This window comes from Balaenoptera borealis (genome assembly GCF_965194805.1).
Source record: "Balaenoptera borealis genome assembly, chromosome: 7".
Classification (NCBI taxonomy): Eukaryota; Metazoa; Chordata; class Mammalia; order Artiodactyla; family Balaenopteridae; genus Balaenoptera; species Balaenoptera borealis.
The window spans coordinates 88,903,583-88,927,262 of record NC_138864.1 but is presented as its reverse complement, the minus strand read 5'-3'; the positions used below and the strand labels follow the sequence as shown (position 1 = coordinate 88,927,262).

Genomic DNA, 23,680 nt, shown 5'->3' with positions numbered 1-23,680 from the left:
TCTGGCTCAGCAACTGGCTCCTATCTTTCTCCTGTGATTTCCTCAATCCCTGGTAGCATTAACATTAGAGATAATTAAATTTGCTACCTTTACAGGATGACTTTCCATGGGGCACCTTTTCTTATAATTCAAGACCTTCTAGTGTCCTTTTTAACAAACTACTGACAAAGCCACTCTTAAGTTTCCTTTACTGGATGGGAATTATTACAGCTCAGATCCATTTATCCAGTGTCACACAAGTCGCTGGATATGCTCGATAAACGACCCAAATTTTAACCTTCTTACAATTTAACACTTTAAATAAAGCCAGCAAGCTTCACCTCATTGGAAAATTACTATATGTCTGAAACAATTGGGATATCAATATCTGTCAGACAGCCTTCCTAGGTGTAACGTCTAAAGCAAGACTCATTGAGGTGACTCGCGTTCTCTGCATGGTGTTTACCCAGTAGTCATCACTCACGTTTGTTCATTATGTGTTGGGGTGATGAGCCAACCGCCGTACTCTCAGCTGGGGCTATAGCCTGTTTAGTTTGGCAGTGATTAATGATGTGCCCAGAGTGAGCCATTCTCAGAGCCATCTTAGAAACCCAGTTAGCCAAAGACAAATAGCTGGAACTTGGCCAATGGGAGCACAGGACGTGTGCTCTTGAGAGAGGGGGAGTCATTTAGAAACATCCGTATGACTTTTGGTTGTCTTAACTAGGGAAGAGGCAGGTTCTGCGGTAAAAAAAAAAAAAAAAAGCCTTGGGGTGTCGTTTCTTGGTAGGCACCCCGGATTCAGTGTAAGGCATGTTACTGATGTATAATACTTGTACAACTGCGTCATTTTTCTGTGCTTTGGGTCTCACCATTTATAAACTTGCTTATGGACCCTACCTGCTTCCCAGCCACACCTTCAGACAAAAGGCACTTGTATCAGTAAGTATCTTGAGATGTTCCTTTTGAAGATCTTATGCCAAAGAACAAGCATCTATAGCTTTACGTTTTCTTTACCAAATGAACTTTACACACACACACACACACACACACACACACACACACACACAAAGTTTTAAGGGTAGTGTTTTTCTTGCCTTTGTACCTTATTTTTCCTTCTCATTTCATTCACCTGTTGTACCATGTTGGTTTGACATCCATTTCTTTACTCAAGATTTCTCCTCTTTGCCTCTTTCTGTCCTTTAGGTGGGACAATAAGGAAGAGTTACATTGATCTTGAAGTTATAGAGAAAATGTCTCAGTGCTGATTAGAATGCTGGCCTTTTAGTGGTATCCCAAAACTGGGCACAGCACCTTCTTTTATCCTTTCCAGAATGGACCTTCTCTCCCTATTACTGACAGAAAGCATCTCTGAAGTTCCATTGGCAACTCCTGGCCCGAGACTTTAGGAATATTTATTTCCAAAAGATAAATAAACCCCTTTTTAGAGGGCATTTTTTCACTAGCCCATCCAAAAAGCTCAATTCAAAAGTTACAAGGATGCCCAAATCCACTTTGTGGGAGAAAATACAGAGATGAGAGGATGAGCCCAAAGTTACACAGGAGACAGGATAAGAAGAAAAATGCAAAGCCAGGTAGGCACTAGGTATCCTGGTTTAGTTATTAATGTTTGACTTTATGACTTTGTTCCTCTGCTCAAAGATCTTAATTTTTCATCACTTCCTGCAAGATAGAGTTCAGATTCTTCTACTTGGCAGCTACAGGCACCCATAGTTTGATCCTGACCTGTCCCTCACAGCTTACTTCCTACCCCTCTCCCTAAGTGAATAAGAATAAACAATAACCATCATGTATGTCTAGTCTCATAGAAGCTGCTCAACAAACATTCCTTTAATCCTTACACCACACTGCAAGGTCTACACTGTAATCTCCAGTTTACTGGGGATCTGAGGTTTAGGGAGGTTCAGAAATTTGCTCCAGGACACATAGATGGTAAAAGTGAGAGAGCCAAGAATCAAACCCAGTTCTGCCTGACTCCAGGGCTTGCTGTTTTCCTTTCACTAAAGCCAAAGTGATCTTGAGCAACTGCCTTTCTATTGGCTTCGAAAGCCCATTCCCCTCACTTCTCTTTTTAGATCTAAATCATACCCATCCTGCAGGACCCCACCCAGAACCTGCCTTGTTCATACAATGCTTCCTAACCACCCCAGCTGGAAGTGGTCTCGCCTGCCAGGTAGGAGTCAGGAGCTTTGGGCTCAAATCGCTACTGTGCCACTGTCTAGTGTGTGATTTTGAGTAAGTCACTTAATTCTACCTTGGCATATGCTGTAACCTGACCTCTATAGTTCTACCCAATCACAAGTTGTAGAATTGTGAAGTTATATATAATTTCTTGTATGTGCTGAGTCCTGTATCTCTCTGCCTGCCTCACCCCCATTTCCCACTGGCTAGTACAGTACCTTATGCAGAAGGAGGGGCACAGCAGATAGTATTGTGGAGAGACGCACTTACTCTTCAGTTCTAACTCACTCCCATTTATTTGTTTGCCTCTTTTATTCACTTAGTCATCCATTCATTTATTTCTTGCCAGGGCTGAATTTTTCTGTAACTTCCATGATCCTTCCTGAGATGTCCTAGAAGCCTCACCTCCACTTTTAGACAATATAGTTATTGGTTTGGGAAAAGTTATTGGGCAATACTTAATGCCTTGAGAGCAAGGACTTTTCATTTCTTATACTCAAAGCAGATAAAACAGAAGAAGTCACTTTGACAATCTGAGATCTCAGAAAAAGAAGTTTGGACAAATACCGATAAACACTTTGTAACATTTTCTGTGTCATGGCTCTTTCAGCATCTCATCAATCCTTGTGCACCTGTGCATACCAGCCCATGGTTTCCAACCTGCACAGAAAAATGGATGGCTACCAATTAATTGAAGTCACCAGGTTTCAAGTTTGGTTCCAAAGGACTATCATCTTCTGTACCATCTTCAGTGACACTTGTCCCCTTTTGCTCCTAAAATCTTTGGCTCCTGCAGGTCCTCAAGCATTCCTTTAGGAGACAGTGATTCTGCTTATCCCATCAGCAGACACCACTGGGCAAAACAGATATCATCTTCCTCCCCCCTAATCCCCAGAAAATTCTTGGACTCTAGCTTTCACCTGTCAGATGTTCATGCTAATTGAAATTTGAAAAGAAGGGAAAAGGCGATTATGTTCAACATCAGAAGGCCTACAGTTTGAACAAGGAAACCCATGTCTTCCCACTATTTTATCCACTCAACAAACGTGTCAGGCCCTCCTGAGTGTTTGGCACTGTTCTTAGGCCCATGACTAAGTCCTTTCCCTGGACAGTACACCATTTCCAAAGGTGTTAGTGTTGGCTTCAATTGCCAAGATGGTAAGTGAGATAGAAATACTGTTTAGCTATTGGGCTGAACAACTTTCACAAGGACATAAAACTGAACATAATTTCAGGCCCTGAAAAAATTTGGTCTGGGGCATTGGGACTTTTAAGAAAGTCTAATCCAAAGTTATTGAACAGTTAAATGTGTTAGATAAGGTTAACTATTGCTGACCAACATCAGTTGCTTCAGAGATGATGGGTGGGTGCTCTTGTGAATACCAAATTCAATTGATTGGTAGGGACTGCCTGCAGACAGAGTCCTGGTTCAGCAGGAAAAAAAGTGCCATGATAGATTAGTCATGTCTGCCATTGTCCTGGGAGAGAAGAATGATGGTATATATGCCATATAATTGCCATCTATGCTGTTTCCTCCAAAGGACCCATCAGTAAGGGGGGGAATCACATTCAGGTGAAAGCATGGCAGACCCAGTGGATTTCTGGAAACTGTGGCAATAGCTGCCTTCATCCAGCTGAGAGAGATATAGTGAATGAGCAGCAAGGAAGAGGTATTGAGTGGAAAAAACACAAAAACCATTTCAGATCTTCCTTGGGTGCATTAGCTCCAAACCACCAAATGACTAAGGATTTTGCAGAATCAGGGCACTTTGGGCTGTTTTAATTGTCTGAGCTTTGTGGCCATGGTGGTTGATAGGTTCTCCTTTAAAGATGGCTCACAATTACTTTAGTTTGGGAAGTGCTCTTCTGCCCTGGGACTGTGTAATAACCAGCCACAGAAAAGAAAAGGCCTGGGAATTTATGAGATGTCACAGTTTACAACCATCTGGGAGAAATACAGCAGGATGTTGGTACAGTAATGTGTTAACCAGAGTTAATCTATCATTGCTACTGTTATAAACACTCTCTTTCCCTCTGCTTAAAACCATCGCACAGATTTGACCCCAGTCTTCACAAAGACGGGCCAGAAATTGTCTTTTTTAAACATGTAACTCAGAAATACAGTCAAATTGACCTTCGGTTTACTTGACTGAGGGGGAAATTTCCCAGGTATGAGAAATTTTAAAATCCACTAGTGATAAAAAGAAGAATGAGGTATAGTCTCTTCCTTCAAAGGACTCAGGGTCCTATGGGGAAACCAGTAGTAAATACATAATTTCAGTACACTCTGAGAAGTGCAGTCCTTGAAGCGATCGGGCAAGAATAGAAATATGTTTGTATGCGCAAAAACCAGTGGTGTGCTAAATCATCACTTTGCTTTCCCTGCCCCCAAATTATATTGGTAACTCATACCCATAATAGCACTTATTGAGGGCCACTGTTATTTGTTTACACACCTACCTCCCACTAACTGCCTTTGAGTTCTGCAAGAGTGAGCATTGGATCTGGTTTTTGTGTTGCCAGCACTTCAGCCAGTGATTAGCATGTATTAGATGCCTGACAAATGTTAGCTGAGCTAATACAGGACTGAATATATACAGCTGACCCTTGAACTACATGGGAGTTAGGACGCCAACCCTCTGCACAGTCAAAAATCCACATATAACATATAGTTTGGGCAGTTCCTTCATATCCGTGGCTCCACATCTAAGGATTCAACCAACTCCGAATCATGTAGTGCTGCTGTATTTACTATTGAAAAGAATCCACGAATAAGTGGATCCACAGGGTTCAAACCCATGTTGTTCAACGGTCAACTGTACTTCTAAAGCTTCTAATGCCATACCCAGAACTGACAACTTATTAGAGAAAATTTAGAAAATAAAACATATTTACTCTTAAGGTGTTTGTTGATGATTCAGCTGAATCTATTTGGAAATTAAAAAGCATACCATAGTGTTCTAAATTTCTCAACAAAGAATGGTCCACTTATAATATCACACTGTAAACTATAGAAACAAACATTCGATATACCATTTTAAAACTGTAAAAACACAAGAAAATACTACATGTTATTTATGGATAAGGCATATGTAGAATTATAAAAATATCTACAGAAAGAGTATATCTCTGGCAAGAGTAGAATGAGGAAAGGATGACACCTATGGCATTTTGTACCTTTAAAAAAGACATCTAAAATAAATATGGCAAAATGTTGACATAAATAAAATTGCCATGGTGGATGATTATCTGCTGTATTATTTTCTGTTTGAAATATTTCATAATTTTAAAGTTTATAATTACTTTTTTATGAAGTAAGACTACTGGGTGGGAAAAAAAATATTACACTCTTAATTTGATGCATACTGAAAGGGAAAAAGTATTTGGACAAGTGTGGCAGGAACGTTCCTTCCCCGTATGTCAGAGTTTAGACCAGTGGGCTCTGCTTAATTTAAGTCCCGCTGCATGGCCATCCCCCCTGCCCGGTGTATCTGCTGAGGCCCATCCACCAACACTTGCGTTTTGGTGCCACAGTCCTTCTAGAGTGACTTGCCAAAGCAGTGATTCCTATGTCCTCTGAGTTCAGGAGCCTTGCCTGGTGGCAGAGCTGCTTTATAGAAGCCAGACCTTGCCTTTGCCACCCCGTATCCCCTGTGGTCTTGCCTGAGCAGTCTGCTTACGAAAAGTTTATTAAATCTCCCTTCCAGAGGGGCAGATTGTCCCCTTTCATTTGTCGCTATTTAACAGCTTATGCAAAGTATGCTGGGAGAGCCAAATGTGTGAGGCTTCAGGATTCACCTCCATGTGAGACAGCAGGCAATGCATTTATTTCTTAATGGTGACTAATTTTAGAATAGTTTGGGGCTGATTTATCTGATATTTTTTCTGTCCATTTTCCGTTTAGCTCATTCATTCACTCTGCGAATATTTTTGAAACTCGTACTGGATGCTGGACACACAGAGATGAATTGGGTAAAATCCCACCGTCCACAGAGGTTGAGACACACGGGGGAATCTCAGCACATGAGCGGACGGTCACCGTTCACTGCTTTTCTTCACACCTTACCCATGAATGAGTGAAGAAAGGCAGTGAATGGATCTCAGATTTGTTGGTAAACAGCCCATAATGTTTAAAGGGTATCTGTGGATGCCATTTATCCATGAACAGACCTAGGAAATTGCTTATCATTTAGTACCGTGTATTTGGGCATCATCATTGTGGAACTTAAAGAAGAAAACTCCTTTCAGGCTCAGTTACTTCTTCAATAAAATTCCTCCCCTGCTTTTGGGGAGCTCCTAGGAGAGGCAGTCCAGCCCCTACCCCCCACCATGGTCAGCCAGGGTACCGTAGAGCACAGCACCTCGGTAGCAACTCTGGTTTGGGAGACTGGCCCGTTGGGAAGGTCATTCTTTGTAACTTTCAGAAGATTTGCCTAAGTCTTTGCTTTCAACACTTGAGCTTGACAAAGTATGGCTAAGTTTGGTAAACGAGCGTTAGAAAACCAACAGTAGCAGAATAATTAAAAATTTGTAGCCATTTTCCCCCAAACCTATTGGAAGAGAGTATTTCAACCTTCTTTGCCAGAAAACCAGCCCCTTTGGTTTCTGCCTTCCTCACCATTCATGGTCCCATATTTTGACTGACTTACTTGACATGTTGTTTATTCAAAGCTGTGGATTAAATGCCACCCACTAATATGATTGGTGTGCACTTTGCTTGCCTGAGGCCAGCATCCTCAGACACTGGTGAAAATAGCTTCCTGCTGTCCAACAAAGCCTTCAGTTAGCTAACCTGCAAATCTAGCCTGATTGTCGTATTAATTTGACTCCCCATTTCAGTGGGGAAGGGAAGCTTGGTCACACGACTGTTTGCCTCTTGATCTCTCTCCCCTCAATGGCAGGACACAGAGGGAAGGCAGTGATCCCAAACCTCACCTTTTCTGTTTCATCTTTTGAACTGGCTTCCTGTGAATGCTGAAGAAAGTGAGAAGGATGTTTCTTCCATATCCATTGTTCTTCAACAAACCCAGCACTAATTGATTTTAAGACTAATTGCTGGTTGAAAGGTTTATTCTTTTTACTGGCTATAAACATGCCTGAAACCTTAAATTAAAATGCCTTCTTGTGAGGAGGAGGGCACCTCTTAGTGTCTTAGACTTTGGAATGTGAAATCACCCAGTTAGCACCTGCGCGGACTCGCAGGTCAGGCATTGTATAATGAGTTATTTGCGGGACTAATGGCAAAGCCCTCAGAGCTCTCAGTTTGGATTATGATCAGATTCTCAGGATGCTTGAAGCTGCCTAAGCATCACTACCCCCGCCATCTGATTCCTACTTTATTTGTAGCTAAAACCAGGGGACGTTCTCAGCAAGCAAACAGCAGTACCAAGCAGCTAGCTCCCTTTCTAACTGCTCCGGTGCCATCTGCTGTGCTCTCCGGGTGAGTCTGAAAAGTCATCTTCTATACTCTCTCTAATAACAGTCCTCCGTCAGGTTCCCCAGGCCCCTCTGGACATTGCTAACCACCAGCTTGCCCGCTCAGGGTTGGCACTCGGGCTACTGCCCTGTATCCGGAAACACTGATGCTGATTGCTGCCCAGGGGATTGTGGGTTTATTGGGGAGACGGCGGCTGCCCTTGCTAAAGCAAGCCCTTAAGTGGCACCTGAGCCAGGTAGGCAGATGCTCGCGCCACAGTGGCTGTGGCTGCCTCAGTGAGAAGCAGCCCACCGAGTGGAGGTGGCTTCTAAGAGCCCTGCCCAAGCATGCTCAGAGCAGACACTCTCTCCTGACCATCTCTGTGACTTCCCGGGTGAGAGCACTCATCTTGTCCCCACTGTAGCTGGTACCTGAAGGCCACCCCTTGGGGGAACTGAGGGCAGTAACAAGCTGAGGTCTGGGCTCCTCATCTGTAAGTTACATTGACATTTCTGAGGGAAGGTCGCATGTCCCTTTCTCTTTTCCTAGGAATGGCAACCATCACAGCTCCTTCCTACCTTCTTATGCCTCCTCATTTAGACCAGTAGCCCTCAACCCCAGCTGCACATTAGTACCCCCTGGGCGGCTTTGTAGAGCATGACCGGTGTCTGGAACCCATTCCAGACCAGATGAATCAGAATCTCTGGGGGGTGAGGCCAGGCAAAGGTACGTTTTAAATTTTGTTGTAGACTGAGGGTTGGGAATTACTGATTTTGAGGCTATTTCTTTCTTTTAATCATTTGTCGAGTCCATCAGTCATAAATTAAACAGACATTTTGTCCATTACTATGTGATCGGATCATGCAGACTCTGGATGTGCAAGAGTAACCAAGGAAACAGCCCATGACATTATGGAACAGTCCTATGATGGGAGAATATGTGGTCCTACATTGCCTTTAGGGGGAGGGCTGCAGGTCAGAAATGGATTTCTAGAATTGAAGAATGAGCAAGTATTAGAAAGGAGGGCATTAGTCACAGGTGGAAGGAAGAGCACAGGTAAAGGCACGGGGTGAAGCTCGAGGCACGGAGATCCTCTCAGTGCGGCTAGCTCATGGGGTCTGAAGGGTGGTTCCAAGTAGGAGGCATCGGTTGCTGGGGTGGGAGTGGAAGGTAACCACGAGGGCCCGTGTGGTCACACTAGAGGAGCTGGTCTTCACCCGCAGGCAGTGCTGAACCAAGCAAATGATGTGATCAGATTTGCATTTGGGAAATAATCTGGCCTCTATGAGGAGGGGCTGGAAGGGGTAAAGTTGAAGTCAGAGGTTGTTGGGTAAACCTGGACAGGTAATGGGGCAGGGGTCCAGGGACGAGTCAGTGAGAATGACGTGAAGTAGAGGAAGGGACAGATATTCAAGAGGCGAGTGAACATCACACCACTCCTGAAAACTATAATCCTCAGAGCAAAGTTCCCAACTTTCATGAACATTCAGGTTCCTAAGCCCAGGTGGTTCCATTATTTTGATCATTGCTACCTAGTTTTTCATCACTCACCAAAGACATAATGTAACCCAGAGTTGCATTACGGGCACAGTACAGATACGTGGCGTCCCGAGAACCAGCCTTGGCTATAAGCAGTTTGCATTCCAGACTCTAACTTGGGAGAAGTGAAACCAATGGACAGTCCCAGTCTACAGCGAACTGTTCTTATTCTCAGCTCTTGGGTACAAATCTTGGCTTTTAACGTGATGCATAACAAGCCTAGTATGGGTTTAACCAGCCCTTGCTGGGTTCGGAAATGCCATCTTAGAGAGGAACAGTCACGGTTACCTCACTGCCCGTGTCACACACAGCACTGGCCTTTGGCCCAGAATTAGGTCATTGTCAATCCCTCAGAGGGATGCCCACAGGAGCTTAGAGCTCAGAGGGCTGTTAAGACCCACTGGAGAGCAACAGAGACAAGGAGAAGTTAAATAGCTTGCTGATTCTTATGATTACTGCATGCCAGGATTAGATCACATCCTCTGTGAAGTGCAGAGGCACTTTTTTGCCTTTATTAATGAACAAACGATTTCAAATTCATCTGGTATAATTGAGGACATACGATGAAATCGAGGATGAGCTGGAGGTTGCACACCAGCTGAGCTGACCCTCTGTGATTTCCAAACAGTTTCTGTTCATTTACATTAAGCCGACCCCAAGGGGCCCTGGAGAGCCTGACCCATCAGCAGGGTACTGCACTGGTCAAACCCCATTGGGAGGTATGGCAGGAGGAAGCAAAGGTGGGCCAAAGTATCTTCCAACCCCTGAAACCATTCAGGGGGAGAGTTGAGAATACTGTTTAAAAAACCAACTCTTTAATCTGTCTGAATCAATTCTATTCAATGCAATGTAAATATAATCTTGAATTGCCCCGCACATGTTAGGAACCCCCCGGGTGGTCATGAGGTTGTTTGCACGCTGCAAGGAAGATTTTTTTCCTTTGGAGAAGCCGTCTTTAGGACTGTGATTCACAGGAAGCCTCATAATGATGGGTATAATGTATTGAGGTCAATGCTGTGCATCTTCTAATCCTAACTAAAGATATTCACCTCCGCTTTATAGACAAGGAAACAGATTCAGAGAAGCTGGAGCAATTTGCCAAGCTAAGTGTGTGACCGAGGCAGACTTGGAAATGAGCGCTGCCTGACTCTAAAACCAGGCATTTTTTTTCCATACCAGGGCTTGGTAAACCACCACCTGCAGCCCCAGCCCAGCCCACCACCTGTCTTGTCAAATCAGGTTTCACTGGGACACAGCCACGCTCATCATTACTTATTATCTGTGGCCACTCTCACGGCACCACAGCAGAGCTGATTAGTGACTACAGACACTATATGGTCCACAAAGCCTAAAATATTTATTATCTGGCCCTTAAGAGAAGTTTGCCAACCTCTGCTCCATGCCAAACTGCCCCAAAATAAATACAGAAAATTTAAATGCTGCTCCCTGGGCACAGAAAGCATTTTTATTTTTCTCTTTCCTTCATTTAATACACTTGACACTACTCAGCAAAAACCCTCGTTTGCGTGGACTGGCTTAGGCAGTCCACTCCCCAGCCGTGGCAAAACGACAAAGAAAAACCATCTTTAGTTTCCAGTTGTCCTAATTTTAAAGACCTCTGGAGGGTGGAGGGGAAAATCGACAGCCTACATCTGGGTCAATAATTGTCCCTGCCAGGTAAGTCACCAGTTTGTACCCTAACTTCTCGAACTTTTTCTGGGCAAGGCCACTTCTCCCCATGTTCTAACCTTGGAGAGCAGCCCCCAAAGTGATCCCAGTCTCCAGGAAGGTGTCCTGCCTACACATGAGTACTTGGGGTCTTCCTTCCCCAAGACCCTTCTTCAGGCAGGCTCCCTCCAATCTCTTGGTCCTTGTGAGCCTTCTGTCATTTTGTTTTGTGTAAAGAACATTCTTGGGAATAAAACTGGTCCAGTCCTGAAGCCCAGCGATGAGAACTGTCCCCCATGAGTCACTTTAAAGCTGGACTGCGTTGGCATCTGTCTTCTCCAAGACAGCCTTTTCTCGCCATTATGAAGATAAATCCATTTAATGGACACCACGGATTGGGGAAATTGCACTTTTTTGTAAGCGCTGACCCTCCTTTTGTGGTATACTGCTGTGGCTTCTTCAGAAACCCTCCACTCGGCTTCAGATCAGCCCCTTCCAGCTCAGCTCTGGAAGGAAGCCGAGAATGACCTCTGGAACCCTACGACACCATCTCAAAGCCACAGACGTTATTCTTTAGGCTGTATAAAAGTGCTCTTTGAAAACCCTGGTAACAGTCTTACAGTTCTGTTAAGGATGCATTTGTTTAATTCTACAGATGAAAGGTAGGAGCCTGAGAATCTTTGATATTGAACATATGAATCATTACAGTCTGGAAGATACTTGCTAAGTACCGTGGGCCACAATACAAATAAGAAACGGTGCCTCCTCTCCAGGGATTTACAATCTAGATGGGGTGAAAGGTACACCAATCACTAACTTAACTGCTTTACAGTGATATGACAAGAATTGCTACAGAGGCCATACTGAAGGCTCAGAAGTGGTGCTGGATGTCTGCTGAGATCAGAGGTTCTTACACTTGAGGGTGCATCGGAATCACCCGGAGCAGCTGTTGAAACACTGATTCCTGGGCCCACTCCTAGAGTTTCTCATTCAGTGGGTCTGGGGTGGGCCGAGAAGTTGCATTTCTAGCAAGTTCCCAGGTGATACAGATGTGGCCTGGGAATATTTTTATAGGAGAAAGCTCTGACATAATTTCATTATCAGAAGGCAAGAGCACTCACATTTGTTGTGATTCTAGTATGTACAATGTAGATATGTAAGGTATCTACAATGTACCTTAAAGGATGTTAGGCTTCGTCTCATTAACAATAACCTGATAAATCCCAAATGATTCGTTCTCCCAGTTTATAGATGATGCAAATGAGTCTTGGAGGGATTGAGTGTCTTGAGGAAGTCTGCAGCCTGGCTTCGAAATCGTGTGTGCTGAGCTCTAAAGGCTGTGAAACTATCCTGAAACCAGTACCCAACTGTTTGCTGAAAACTACCAACGTGGACTCCAAAAGCATATTTTCTTTAATACCTGAGTCATGCACTGCCTACTTTCTGCCTTTGCTCTTGCCGGCCCCTCTGCCTGGATTCCCCTTTCCTCTTCCTTCACCTCATAACTCCCATTCATCCTTCAAGTCCCAGTGACAATTTTATCTCAACCATGTAGACTTTGCTGACATCCCTCCTTTCCCCAGCTGGACCAGGAATAAAGAGTCCTTTGTATGTGTCCCAACATACTTTATGTTATTGAATCCCATCATACCTCCCATATCCTCTGGTAATTTATCATTAGTAACAGAAGAAACAATCCACGGTTTTCATCTTGACCAGCAAAGCCATCCACCCTCTGCCCAGCCTTACCTTGCAGCCCCACCTCATTTGTCCAACTAAACAAAACCACCAGCCACTCTTCCCCACCCAGAGCTGTACTCTCCTCCTTCCGAGCCTTGGCTCATGCTGTTTCTCCCACCAAGACTGGCTCCTTCCCTGCACCTCTTTGTGTCCACATCTTGCTTCTCCTTAAGCCCCAGCCAAAGTCCCCGTGCTGTACCCTCAGCCCGCTGGCCCTTGAGAGGGGCTCAGTGAGTATTTGGGGGATAAACACCTTGCCCTTGCTCCACTGTGACATCACTTCCTCTCTTGGGGGAGGCAAGTACGTGCATGTCTTTCACTCTCCCAGACCGGGAGTTCATGCAGCACAAGCGCTCACTCACAGGGCCTTGTACACTGTAGGTGCTCAAAAACAGTTGTTGAATGAATGGATGAATGATACTGGATAAAGGTGTGGCTCTAAAGGCAGGGTCAAAGAGGTGATGGAGGCTCATTGGATCAGGAGCACATTGCAGTTAACAACAGTGAAACCAGAGCGTACAGTTAGACCAACAGCATGCTCGATTCTATTCAGGAACCCCCAGCACTTACACCTTTAATCCACTCCAAGGAGCCAAAAGGTTTTCTCCATTTGAAGTACAAGTGTCTTGTGAGACCTCCCACTTCTTTTGTATTTAACATGTGACATTATTACAGCAAACATGTGCTGGGAAGATTCCAGAAACACATGGCTCAGACCGCAGGCACGGTTCAGGCCTTGATTAAGTAATGTCAATACCAAATTCAGATTCTAAGAGTATGTTTTCTTTGAAAACATACTGTAGCAAAGCACATGTTGTAATTAAGCAAAGCACATGTTGTAATTAAGAAGTTTTAAGTTCATTGATTTGCTGATGCCTCTGCAGCACCATCTGTGGGTTTTTCAAACAGTGATTAAAGGTCTGATAATTTCCAAAGAGGACAGAGTTAAGGATGGTGGTTGTGTCTTGATTTAAATTGCACACATAGGGCATTAACAGAGACTTTATGCCATCAATTCTAATCCTTGTAGAAGCTCCTTTGCAAAGGAATAGAAGACTATTTGACCTATCTGACTATTTTGTCCCTTCTTAAAAAAACAATGACATCTCTCGTGGCGGTCACTGTGCTTGGCACACGGAGTGACCATAGAACAATGGTCAGTGGCCAGTGCCAAGCAAAACTGTGAAGTAGGCAAAACCAGTCTTTGGCTGCTGTTTTATGCTGTATACTTACCACTTGCATCCCTTTCCCTAGGGCCAGGGCCCTCTAGACCTCGTCTCCCTTATCAACCTACTCTTAGGAAATGGGCTATATTTTCTTCAAATTGAAGTGTAAGTGATTGCTGGGGATTTAAAGGATTGTTCCACTTACGGATGCTTAGTTACATCTACCAGGGATCGAAGTCTTAAGCTAGAGAAATGGAACACTAACTGGATTTTAAGCATAAGATACAAGTAGGAGCTGCAAAGTTTCCCATACTTACATAGGGGATTATCATCATTTCCATGCAAAGGTACAACCATGAGCATATAAATGAAGATGATTTTTTAAGTTATTTCTTATCAAAGCAGCTTTGTTGTTTCTATCCAGCTTCCTTCTCCTATTTTTTCTCCAATCTGGGCAACCTCAGCCCCATAAGCTGGTACTCCTGCATACTTCAGTGCATATATTTGTTGAGATCTTTGGTTGAAAGTGACAAGAATCCCATGCAAACCATTTTAAGAAAAGAAAAAAGCTTACGTAACCAAACCAGCAAACGTCAGGGTTGAACTGACTTTGTGGTTGAATATGGCATCACCGTTATTAACACATTCTTTCACACACACACACACACACATACACACGCACACACAAACTTTCTTCTGTCTGATTCTACTGGCATTGGTCTCATCATCTTCCACTTTCCCGAATATTAAGGGACAGTCTTACAGGTCTCAGTTTGAGGGGAAAAGAGCATGCTTCAGCTCTGCCTCAAGTCAAGTCAGGAAAGTCTGGCGAAGGATGCTGATTGGTCAGTTCATGTCACATGCCCACTTACTAGCATGATCATTGTGTCTAGTCACATGTAGTCTGGTGACTGTCATCTCTGACACCCCTTAAGAAACACATGAAGAAGGGGAATCACCCGGCCCTCTGGGCTTCTGTCTTCTTATCTACAAAACAAGGGAAGTGGAGATAGCTCTAAAACTTTCTCAGCATTAACCTGATTCTATTTTAAAATCCCTTCTTCATTTTTGGCATTCAAATGGCTATATCTTTGTCTCTCTTACATGTCTTACCTCCCACCAGAAGGTCAAATAACATTAGGAGATGACGGTTACCTCCTTGGATCAACTCAGAGTTTCTCTAAACGAGGAAAGGGGCAGCTCCTGTGGTGCCCCTCACATGAAACTGCAAAGTGTTATAATTCAGCCTGGACCAAATTTAGCCACCATTTATACTGCATGATATGAGATGGTAACAATTTCAAAATTTGTGAAGCATTCCAAATTTAGCATTTTGCCTGAGTAAATAAAGAAGCAGATCAGGTGGAAGGTTAACTGGAAATTTAGTATTTTGCCTGAGTAAATAAAGAAGCAGATCAGGTGGAGGGTCAACTGGAAATTTACCTCTCTGCTGTTATGCTGGGGGCATGAAACAATGTTTATGTAACTGGTTCCAATTCAGATACAGCCCAGGTTCCAAGTGGCTAAGATGTGGTCATTTCCATATTATTTACCTGTTTCCATACCACTGAACAGCCATTCTTTCTGCAAAATCCATGTGATGTCTTCTTCTCTGAAATACCTTCCCCCCCTGCCAGCAGTGTTCATCAGTCCACCTGCTCTGTCGCGTCCACACTTCTGCTGTCATGATCTTTGTCCCTCCTGGCTCTCTTATTAGGCCTTTTCATTCACATTAAGGCAAGGGCCTTAATGTCCCTTATACTGTCCACCCAGTATAGACACATGGTAAGCACTCAGCAACGTTTGCTGTGTTGACGTCACAAATAATGCTTCTCAAGCAAATTTTTGTTAATAGCTTCTATCAGTACAGTCTGATTTATAGTAAGCTAATAACCAGTTGAGTTATACTGAAGAGAGCAACCCAGCCATGGCCCTAGAAACTCCCACGAGTCAGTGGTCTGGAAGACAGTTGCCTTCATGCCTTTATATCACTGTTGTCACCAGCAACCTCTTCTTCACAGGGCAAGCATGGCACACAGGTCCTCTGAGAATAGTGGTGCCTACTGGATAAAGCAGATCCGTAAGTGGATGATACAGATCTGTTATCCTTCACTGTTTCGTCTGAAGTTTCCCGACATTCCTGCCATTAGATTTATTTCTTGTGATAAAATATTGCTTCCCAGATAGCCCCTATGAAAATGCAAATAGGTTACCTAGTAGAGGGTATTCTTACTGTGGACATGGATTCCTAAAGGTCAGAAGCATATAAGGAAAAATGAGGGTTGATATCACTTGAAAATAGATAGACCTGTTTGTCTCGCAGCCACCTATGACTCGTCTTACCCTCGGTTCAGCCATGTTCAGTTGACTAAAGGAAAACGAGGTTGACGTGGGATTCCTGGTTGCACGAGGACACTGCAAGCAATGTGTATGCAGATGACTAAAGAGTGAGGATATCGGGCATCCCTGAGCTGAGGGAACTCATGGGCTTATGGGTTCCCCTGATGCTCAGGTTTTTCTGAAGGCATATTGGGTTTTGCTACCAAGGAGGACTGACTTTCTTGTTCAGCCTCCCGATGTCTCTAGACCCCAGCAGATCACTGGACAGGTCCTCACATGATAGGACAGCTATAGGAGAGACATACACTTGGAGAAAGCAACCTGCACCATCAGAGAGGGGGCAGCACCATTAAACAGAGCTCAGCAAGTGCAAGGGGCTGTCCCATGTTTGGAGGATATTTCAGCTGTCTAATATGTCCCAAGGTAGTGAGATTTTTCCCATCACCTGGCCATCAGGCAGGTTTGAAAGTTCTGGATTGCCACAGTTTTTTCCATGCTGTAAAACTGTTACTTCTATTACAATAACATTTCATAAAAGTGGCATTTTGGTGGGACTAGTCAGTGAACAATTACTGAAGTATCCACCATGCATGAATTGTTGAATGAACAACTGATTAGAAGCCATAGGAGCATACTGAGATCACATTTATAGTGACAGGAGAGGTACCCCAGGGCTGTTCAACACCCAATGTATGCTCTGTCCACCATACGGGTATCTTAGAATTCAACTAGATATCTGTGACCTTGGACACGTTCTCAATCCTTCTCAGTCTCCATTTTCTTACCTTTTTAAAAAAATTTTTATTTTATATTGGAGTATAGTTGATTTACAGTGTTGTGTTGGTTTCAGGTGTACAGCAAAGTGATATAGTTATGCATAGTCATATATCTATTCTTTTTCAGATCCTTTTCCCACAGAGTACTGAGTCCATTTTTCTTATCTTTAAAATAGTGTTTAAAAGCACCTACACTACTGTATTGGAAAGAGGATTAAATGAGGTGATGAACAGCAAAGTGCCTGGCACAGAACCTAGCACATAATTGAGGCACGTTTGTGATTTTTTCTTATTTGTAAATTGCAAACGACCCAAAAATGGTGGTATGGGGGGCAGTAAAATACAGTGTTTACAGTCCTAAGTTCAAATCTCAGCTCACCCACCTACCAATCAGCTGTATGATTTTGAACTAGTTAACATAAGGTTTCGAAGCTTCAGTTTCTTCATATGGAAATGTAAAAGATGATAATATCTACCTCATGGATTTGAGTAGCTTAAGAGAAAGAATACATATAAAGCACCTTCCATAGTATCTGGCACATAGTAGGTACGTTATCAAGGGTAACAATTGTTGTCATCTGTAATGTAGAATTAAAAAAAGAAGCAGCAAGATTACAGTCTCTTGGATGCCTCTGTGTGTTTTCTGGTCTTTTCCTGCCCTAGATATTCTGATGAAGATGAATCCACATTAATAGAGGCAATGGTTAATTGCCTCCTTGTGGGCTGGACCTGTCCTAAAGCAGAAAATTACCATATTCTTCTTTCTTGAGGTTTCCAATGGGATATGTCTATTCTAATTCAGTAGACCTCTTTTTTTAGTGCCTGGCTCAAAGAGGCAATACCACATGCACATTTCCAAATACATCATTTGTGTGAACACTCAGGCCTTAACTACATGGGGAAAGCAATCCAGGAGGGGCGGGTGTGGGTATTATTCACATTCACTTGAACCGGTGCCAACCAAACTTCCACAGTTAATTGTGTCTCAGCGATTTTCTCCTGGAAAAAAATAATGATTATGCAGACTTCTAGTTGTTGCTTGGACTTCTTTCGTTCTTGATTTGCATTGTTTACAGTCACATACTATATCAAGCAAATGAATATGCATATATCCTCCCACCCCAAGTCTCCCGCGGTCCCCCCCCCCCATTTCATAGTTAGTCAATCCACCTCCTTCCTTGCGGTTCCAGCGGTACAGGAGAAAATAGAAGCTGTACATCATGGTAGTTGACTCTTTGGAAAAGCACTCTTGAAGTTAGGGCTGAGAGTGCAAACTAAAGGGATCAGTGAGTAGGGAACCATTATCTGTGGAAGACTTTTCTGAATGGGTAAGGTCAATCCCCAGGAAAATTATGGTCTTCCTTTAATCTCACAGGTAATGCAGGTGGTGAAGGAGCAGGTTATGAGAGCTCTTACAACCAAGCCTAGCTCCCTGGACCAGTTCAAGAGCAAACTGCAGAACCTGAGCTACACCGAGATCCTGAAAATCCGCCAGTCTGAGAGGATGAACCAGGAAGATTTCCAGTCTCGCCCGATTTTGTAAGTTACCCCTGACCTCTCCCTTCTCAAAGGCTGTGACGCACCATTTCTAGAGTGAAAGCTTATCACGCAGCTGGGCTGTATTGTGAGCTCTTTATGGAAGGCCAACAAAAGAGCTCTACTCATATCCTGAAGTCTCAGCAACTCCTTGAGAAACGCTGGGCAGGGGTGGGCTAGGAGGAGATGGAGACAGGTGCTGACAAGAGAATCTAAACCGAGAAGTGACCCAGTTACTGACAAGTCCTCTAAGAATTTGCAGCTGAAAAGTTTGAAACCTTTTGTAATACTTGGGACAATTTTGTTTTGCCCATGAAGCTATATTCTATGTAGGTACCCTTGAGTGGCAAGATGTTCTGCCCCAGCCAAAGTGAGACCTACCAATAATTAAAGCAATATGAACATTGAAGTATCATGAGTAGGAGGGAGGGAGAGCCAGCTTGAGAGGAAGAGAGAGACCCACTTTCTCCCTGCCCCGTTGGCTCTGCTTTGAGTCAGAACGTCTCATATGGCTCTTGTGACTATCAACCCACAGGCCTAAGGTGGAGAATCAGGGGACCCCTTTTTATAGGACTTTGTATCAGATGCACTTGCAATGGTTGTGTAATTTCGTGAATCTCCATCTTTAAGATGTTCTGAACCTTGAACGTGAACACTGTTTTGGACTATTTTGTTTGGTTTATCTTTCTTAGTATTGGCCTCTTTATCTTCCCTTGTTCTTTTCTAAGAGCTAGGTCAGCGCTGTTACCTTTATAATTTATAGGGAAGGGAATAGGAAACAGGGTTGGGGGTAAGGAAAGTGTTTGACATTTATTCTTATTGTTCCCTCGGAAGACTGGACACAGCTTCTTCTGAGCTTTCGATGAAGCCATCTTACATCATAGGTGTCATGAAGTTCATCTTAAACCTTTCTCTTTAATTCTTTTTCTTTCTTCCCCCTTTCTGTTTCTTGCTTTCGTATATTTGACATGTTTAATGATTGGCAATTTGCAAAGCACCTCCTCATGCTATTTCATTTCCTCACAGCTGTGTGAGGTAGGCCAATCTCATTCCCATTTGAGGACCAGGATATAGTCTAGAGAAGGGAGGACCTTGTTGACAAGTGGACGAACCAGGACTTGAACTCCAGCCCACTGATCCCTTAGCTAATTCTTCATCTACCCTACCAGAGCTCCTTTGCCAAGTGCAAGACTAAGATGAAGTTTTAAAAAGTGCACAGGAAAAAACCATAGCCAAGCTACAGTGTCTACTTTGTGTTTATTTTCAAGCCTTAAGAAGCACCATTAGAAGCTGCAGAGCAGAACTGCAGGCTTTAGTGGGGATGAAGTTAGGCAACAGGGGAGGGGAAATGCTTCCTCAGGGTCTTCGGCTCGCATCTGCATTAAACTATACCCACACTGGGCAGCAGGCAGCTCTCATGAGAGGCAGAGCTGGGGTTTTGCTTTGGTCCTCAACTAGAAGTTAACAGCCCCATATACCAAGCAGAAAGAACTTCGAATAAATGACTCCTCCGAGATGCAGTTTCTTTCTTTTTTTAAATCTTTTTACTGAAGTATAGTTGATTTGCAATGTTGTGTTAGTTTCAGGTGTACAGCAAAGTGATTCAGTTTCAGATAGGTAGATAGATACTTTTTCAGATTCTTTTCCCTTATAGGTTACTACAGAATATTGAGTATAGTTCCCTGTGCTATACAGTAGGTCCTTGCTGGTTATCTGTTTCATACATAGCAGTGTGTGTATGTTAATCCCAAACTCCTAATTTATCCCTCCCCTTCCCCCTTGGTAACCACAAGTTTGTTTTCTATGTCTGTGGGTCTATTTCTATTTTGTACATAAGTTCACTTATATCATTCATTTCTTTTTAGATTCCACATATAAGTGATTTCATAAGATGTTTGTCTTTCTCTGTTTGGCTAGCTTCACTTAGCATGATAACCTCTAGGTCCATCCATGTTGCTGCAAATGGTATTATTTCATTTTGTTTATGGCTGAGTAGTATTCCATGGTATGTATATACCACATCTTCTTTATCCACGCCTCCGTTGATGGCATTTAGGTTGCTTCCATGTCCTGGCTATTGTAAACAGTGCTGCAGTAAACACTGGGGTGCATGTATCTTTTCAAATTATGGTTTTCTCCGGATATATGCCCAGGAGTGGGATTGCAGGATTATATGGTAGCTCTATTTTTAAATTTTTTACAGAACCTCCATACTGTTCTCCATAGTGGCTGCACCAATTTACATTCCCACTAACAGTGTAGGAGGGTTCCCTTTTCTCCACACCCTCTCCAGCATTTATTATTTGTAGATTTTTTGATGATGGCCATTCTGACCAATGTAAGGTGATACCTGATGCAGTTTCTGTCTTGCAAGGAGGGACAGTGGCGCCTTGCCCCATCCCAGGGCCTACAGTACTGAAATGCTGGATATCATAATGTCTGTTTCAGCAGATGTGTGAACACAAGGAGATTTTATTTTACTTTTGACAACAATTCTTAAAACCTAAAGGGAGACTTGAGGGGCCACTTAAGTTAAGGCCAAGTGACTCTAAATTAATGTTTGACCATGACTTTTTTCCAAGTAGGACTGTTAACTGCTTGTCAAGTATGAAAACTTTGCTCCTGCTTTGGCTTCATAACTTTACTTCCCAAGGCTCTGCCTGTGACTTTCTGAAGTCTCTTTTCCCTTTATTATAAGAAACTCTTACTTAACGCTTACTATTTAGAGAGAAGCAATGGAAATATTAAGGAAATCTCCTGTTATACGTAACTTTGGCATCATCACTCGGCCACGGGACTGAAAAGCACCACGGTCCACCGGAGCTCTGGGTATAGTTGCAGTAAAGGCATAAAGACTTGTCAGAGCTACAGCATTTCACGGGGGAGGCCATGAACCAGCCTGGTCATTATCCCAGAGCCCTTAAAACAGGCAGGAGGGTACCAGCCTCCAGCTTCTTCTCCAGCGATGCTCTGTCTGTTAGAATGATCTGCTAGACAGGAGCTCACTGTGGGGTTAAATGAAGTCCAAATGCTGTCACAGTGGCTTATAGGATAAGCCCAAGTCAAGAAAGAAAAGGCATAGACCATGTACGATTGTCTTCAGTCATTCATTTATTCATTCACTTAACAAATGTGTATTGAGTGACTCCTACCTGCCAGGCCCAGCCTGAGGTGCTGGGACAGGCGGAGAACCAGAGACACTTGGCTGTCCCTGTGCCAGACTTTAAAGCTGGGGTTTGGAGGGGTTATCAGGGACCGTGCTCAGTGCCAGGTGGGAGGAAGCACAGGCGGGTAGGTTGTCACTAGAGCACACAGGAAACGCATCTAACCCAAGCTTGGGGGTTAGGAAATTCAAATTTTAGAACTGAAAAGCATCTTTAAGGTCATCCAGTTCAAGCTTTTCATTTTGCAGACAAGGACAGTGGCTTGGCAGGGGCTTGACTGCTGGTGCAGAACCCTGCTGGCCGCCCTCTCCCCGTCACCTGGCTGCTGCACGCAGCACGGAGGCAAATCTCAGTGCCACGAAGATCCCTTGGGCATGTGTCTTGTTTTTATAAAATGTTTATATTTCCTGAGAAGGAAAATGCAAACTCCAAGTGACCAAATATTTTGGGAGACTGTGTATTCAGTGGGTTGAAGAAACTCTTATTTCTTATTAGCTCTTGACTAATTATTTCAGAAGGAGGTATTTATTATTTTCTACTTAGTGTGACTTTATGGGAAGGATAAGTCCATCCACAAAATTAATCTGAGTTAATGGATATAAAAAGTTTGAATAGTCCCAAAATAGGTCATTTGCCATGATGTTGGGGGAAGGGGAGCTGTAGGGATAAACACCAGGGAAGCAGAGAAGCAAAATGTGGAAAATCCAGACCCAGGAGCTAACAGACCTAGGACCAGATTCCAAGGCCATCATTTGCAAATGTGGCTCTTTAGTCAAGTTCTGTCACCTATTCTAAACCTGTTTTTCTTACGTCTAAAAGTGAAGATGATAAAAGTGTCCACATCGTTGGGTTGTTAGGAGGACTCAATGAAGTAGTGCATGAAAAGCCCTTAGCATATGCCCCGCACATAACATCCACTCAGAGAAATGATCACCCTTATTATGAGCTGATAACCAGAACTTAACAAGTGTCACCGTGTCAATATGTAAATGGTAAAACTGACACTGCGAATGTATTTGTTTATACCTCATCTTATCTCAGAATGTACAGTAAAAGTAGATGAGAAAGAAAAGGTAAAAGCAAATAGAGCCAGAAATAAGGCTAATGCCTATCCTGCAAACCTGCATCCTTGCTAAAGATTGGCCACAAGCTTTGCTCACGGCTCTCGTATCTGAAGCCAGTGTTCAGTGCACTTGACAAATACTTATCAAGTGCCTGCCACTTGCCAGGTACTGTTCTGTGTGTTGATAATTCAGCAGTGAAGAGAACAGATACAATTATCACCCTTGTAGTGATTATATTTAAATGGGGAGAAATAGATGATAAACATGGTAAATAAGATTGTAGCATGTTAAAAGAGGATACAGGAATGCTCACTTCAGCAGCACATATACTAAAACTGGAATAATACAGAGAAGATTGGAATGGCCCCTGTGCAAGGATGCGTGAAGTGTTCCATATTTTTAACAGATGCAAACTATGACATATAGAATGGATAAACAACAAGGTCCTATTGTATAGCACAGGGAACTATATTCAATATCCCGTAATAAACCATAATGGAAAAGAATATGAAAAAGAATATATACAACGGAATCACTTTAATGTACAGCAGAAATTAGCACAACATTGTAAATCAACTGTACTTCAATAAAATAAAACCTTTTTCCAAAAGAGGATACAGGAAATAAAAAGCAGAATAAGGGAAATGGAGAGTTTGCGATTTTAAATAAAGTGGCAAGAGTAGATCTCTCTAGTTGGCATGGTGACATTTGAGTAAAGATGTGTAAAGGACTAAGGGAGCAGGCTATGTGTGTATGTGGGAGAAACGATTTCCAGCAGAGACGATCACCAGTGCAAAGGCCCTGAGGTCAGAGTAGGTCTGGGCACTCAATTAGTAACAAGGAGGCAAGTGTGGTTAGAGCAGCACAAGCAATAGGAGGCGAGGCCAGAAGGGTAGCCAGGAGCCTGAATTTGTGGGGCCTTGTTGGGGAACCATTGGCGCAGGGGGCTGGTGTGCTCTGACTTGGGTTTTTAATGATCTCTCTTGCTGTTGTCTGGGGAATAGACTCCATGGAGGCAAGTTTGGAAGCAGAGAGATCAGTGAGGAAGTTATTTCAATAATCCAAGCAAGAGGTGATGAGAAGTGATTAG

General features: G+C 43.3%; 1 protein-coding gene and 1 long non-coding RNA gene across 12 annotated transcripts in view; one reads left to right on the top strand and one right to left on the bottom strand.

Moving 5' to 3' along the window:
• The window catches only part of ELMO1 (engulfment and cell motility 1), a 552,023-nt gene that overhangs the window by 489,644 nt on the left and 38,699 nt on the right, over positions 1–23,680 (top strand). For all 11 annotated transcript variants that reach the window (XM_082399508.1, XM_082399510.1, XM_082399509.1 and 8 more), the window contains one exon: positions 18,202–18,365. In XM_082399508.1, the coding sequence (XP_082255634.1) occupies positions 18,202–18,365 (164 nt within the window). The remainder of the gene's footprint in view (positions 1–18,201; positions 18,366–23,680) is intronic.
• LOC309632251 overlaps positions 1–23,680 on the bottom strand; it is a 60,865-nt gene that overhangs the window by 5,834 nt on the left and 31,351 nt on the right. The window lies entirely within an intron of this gene.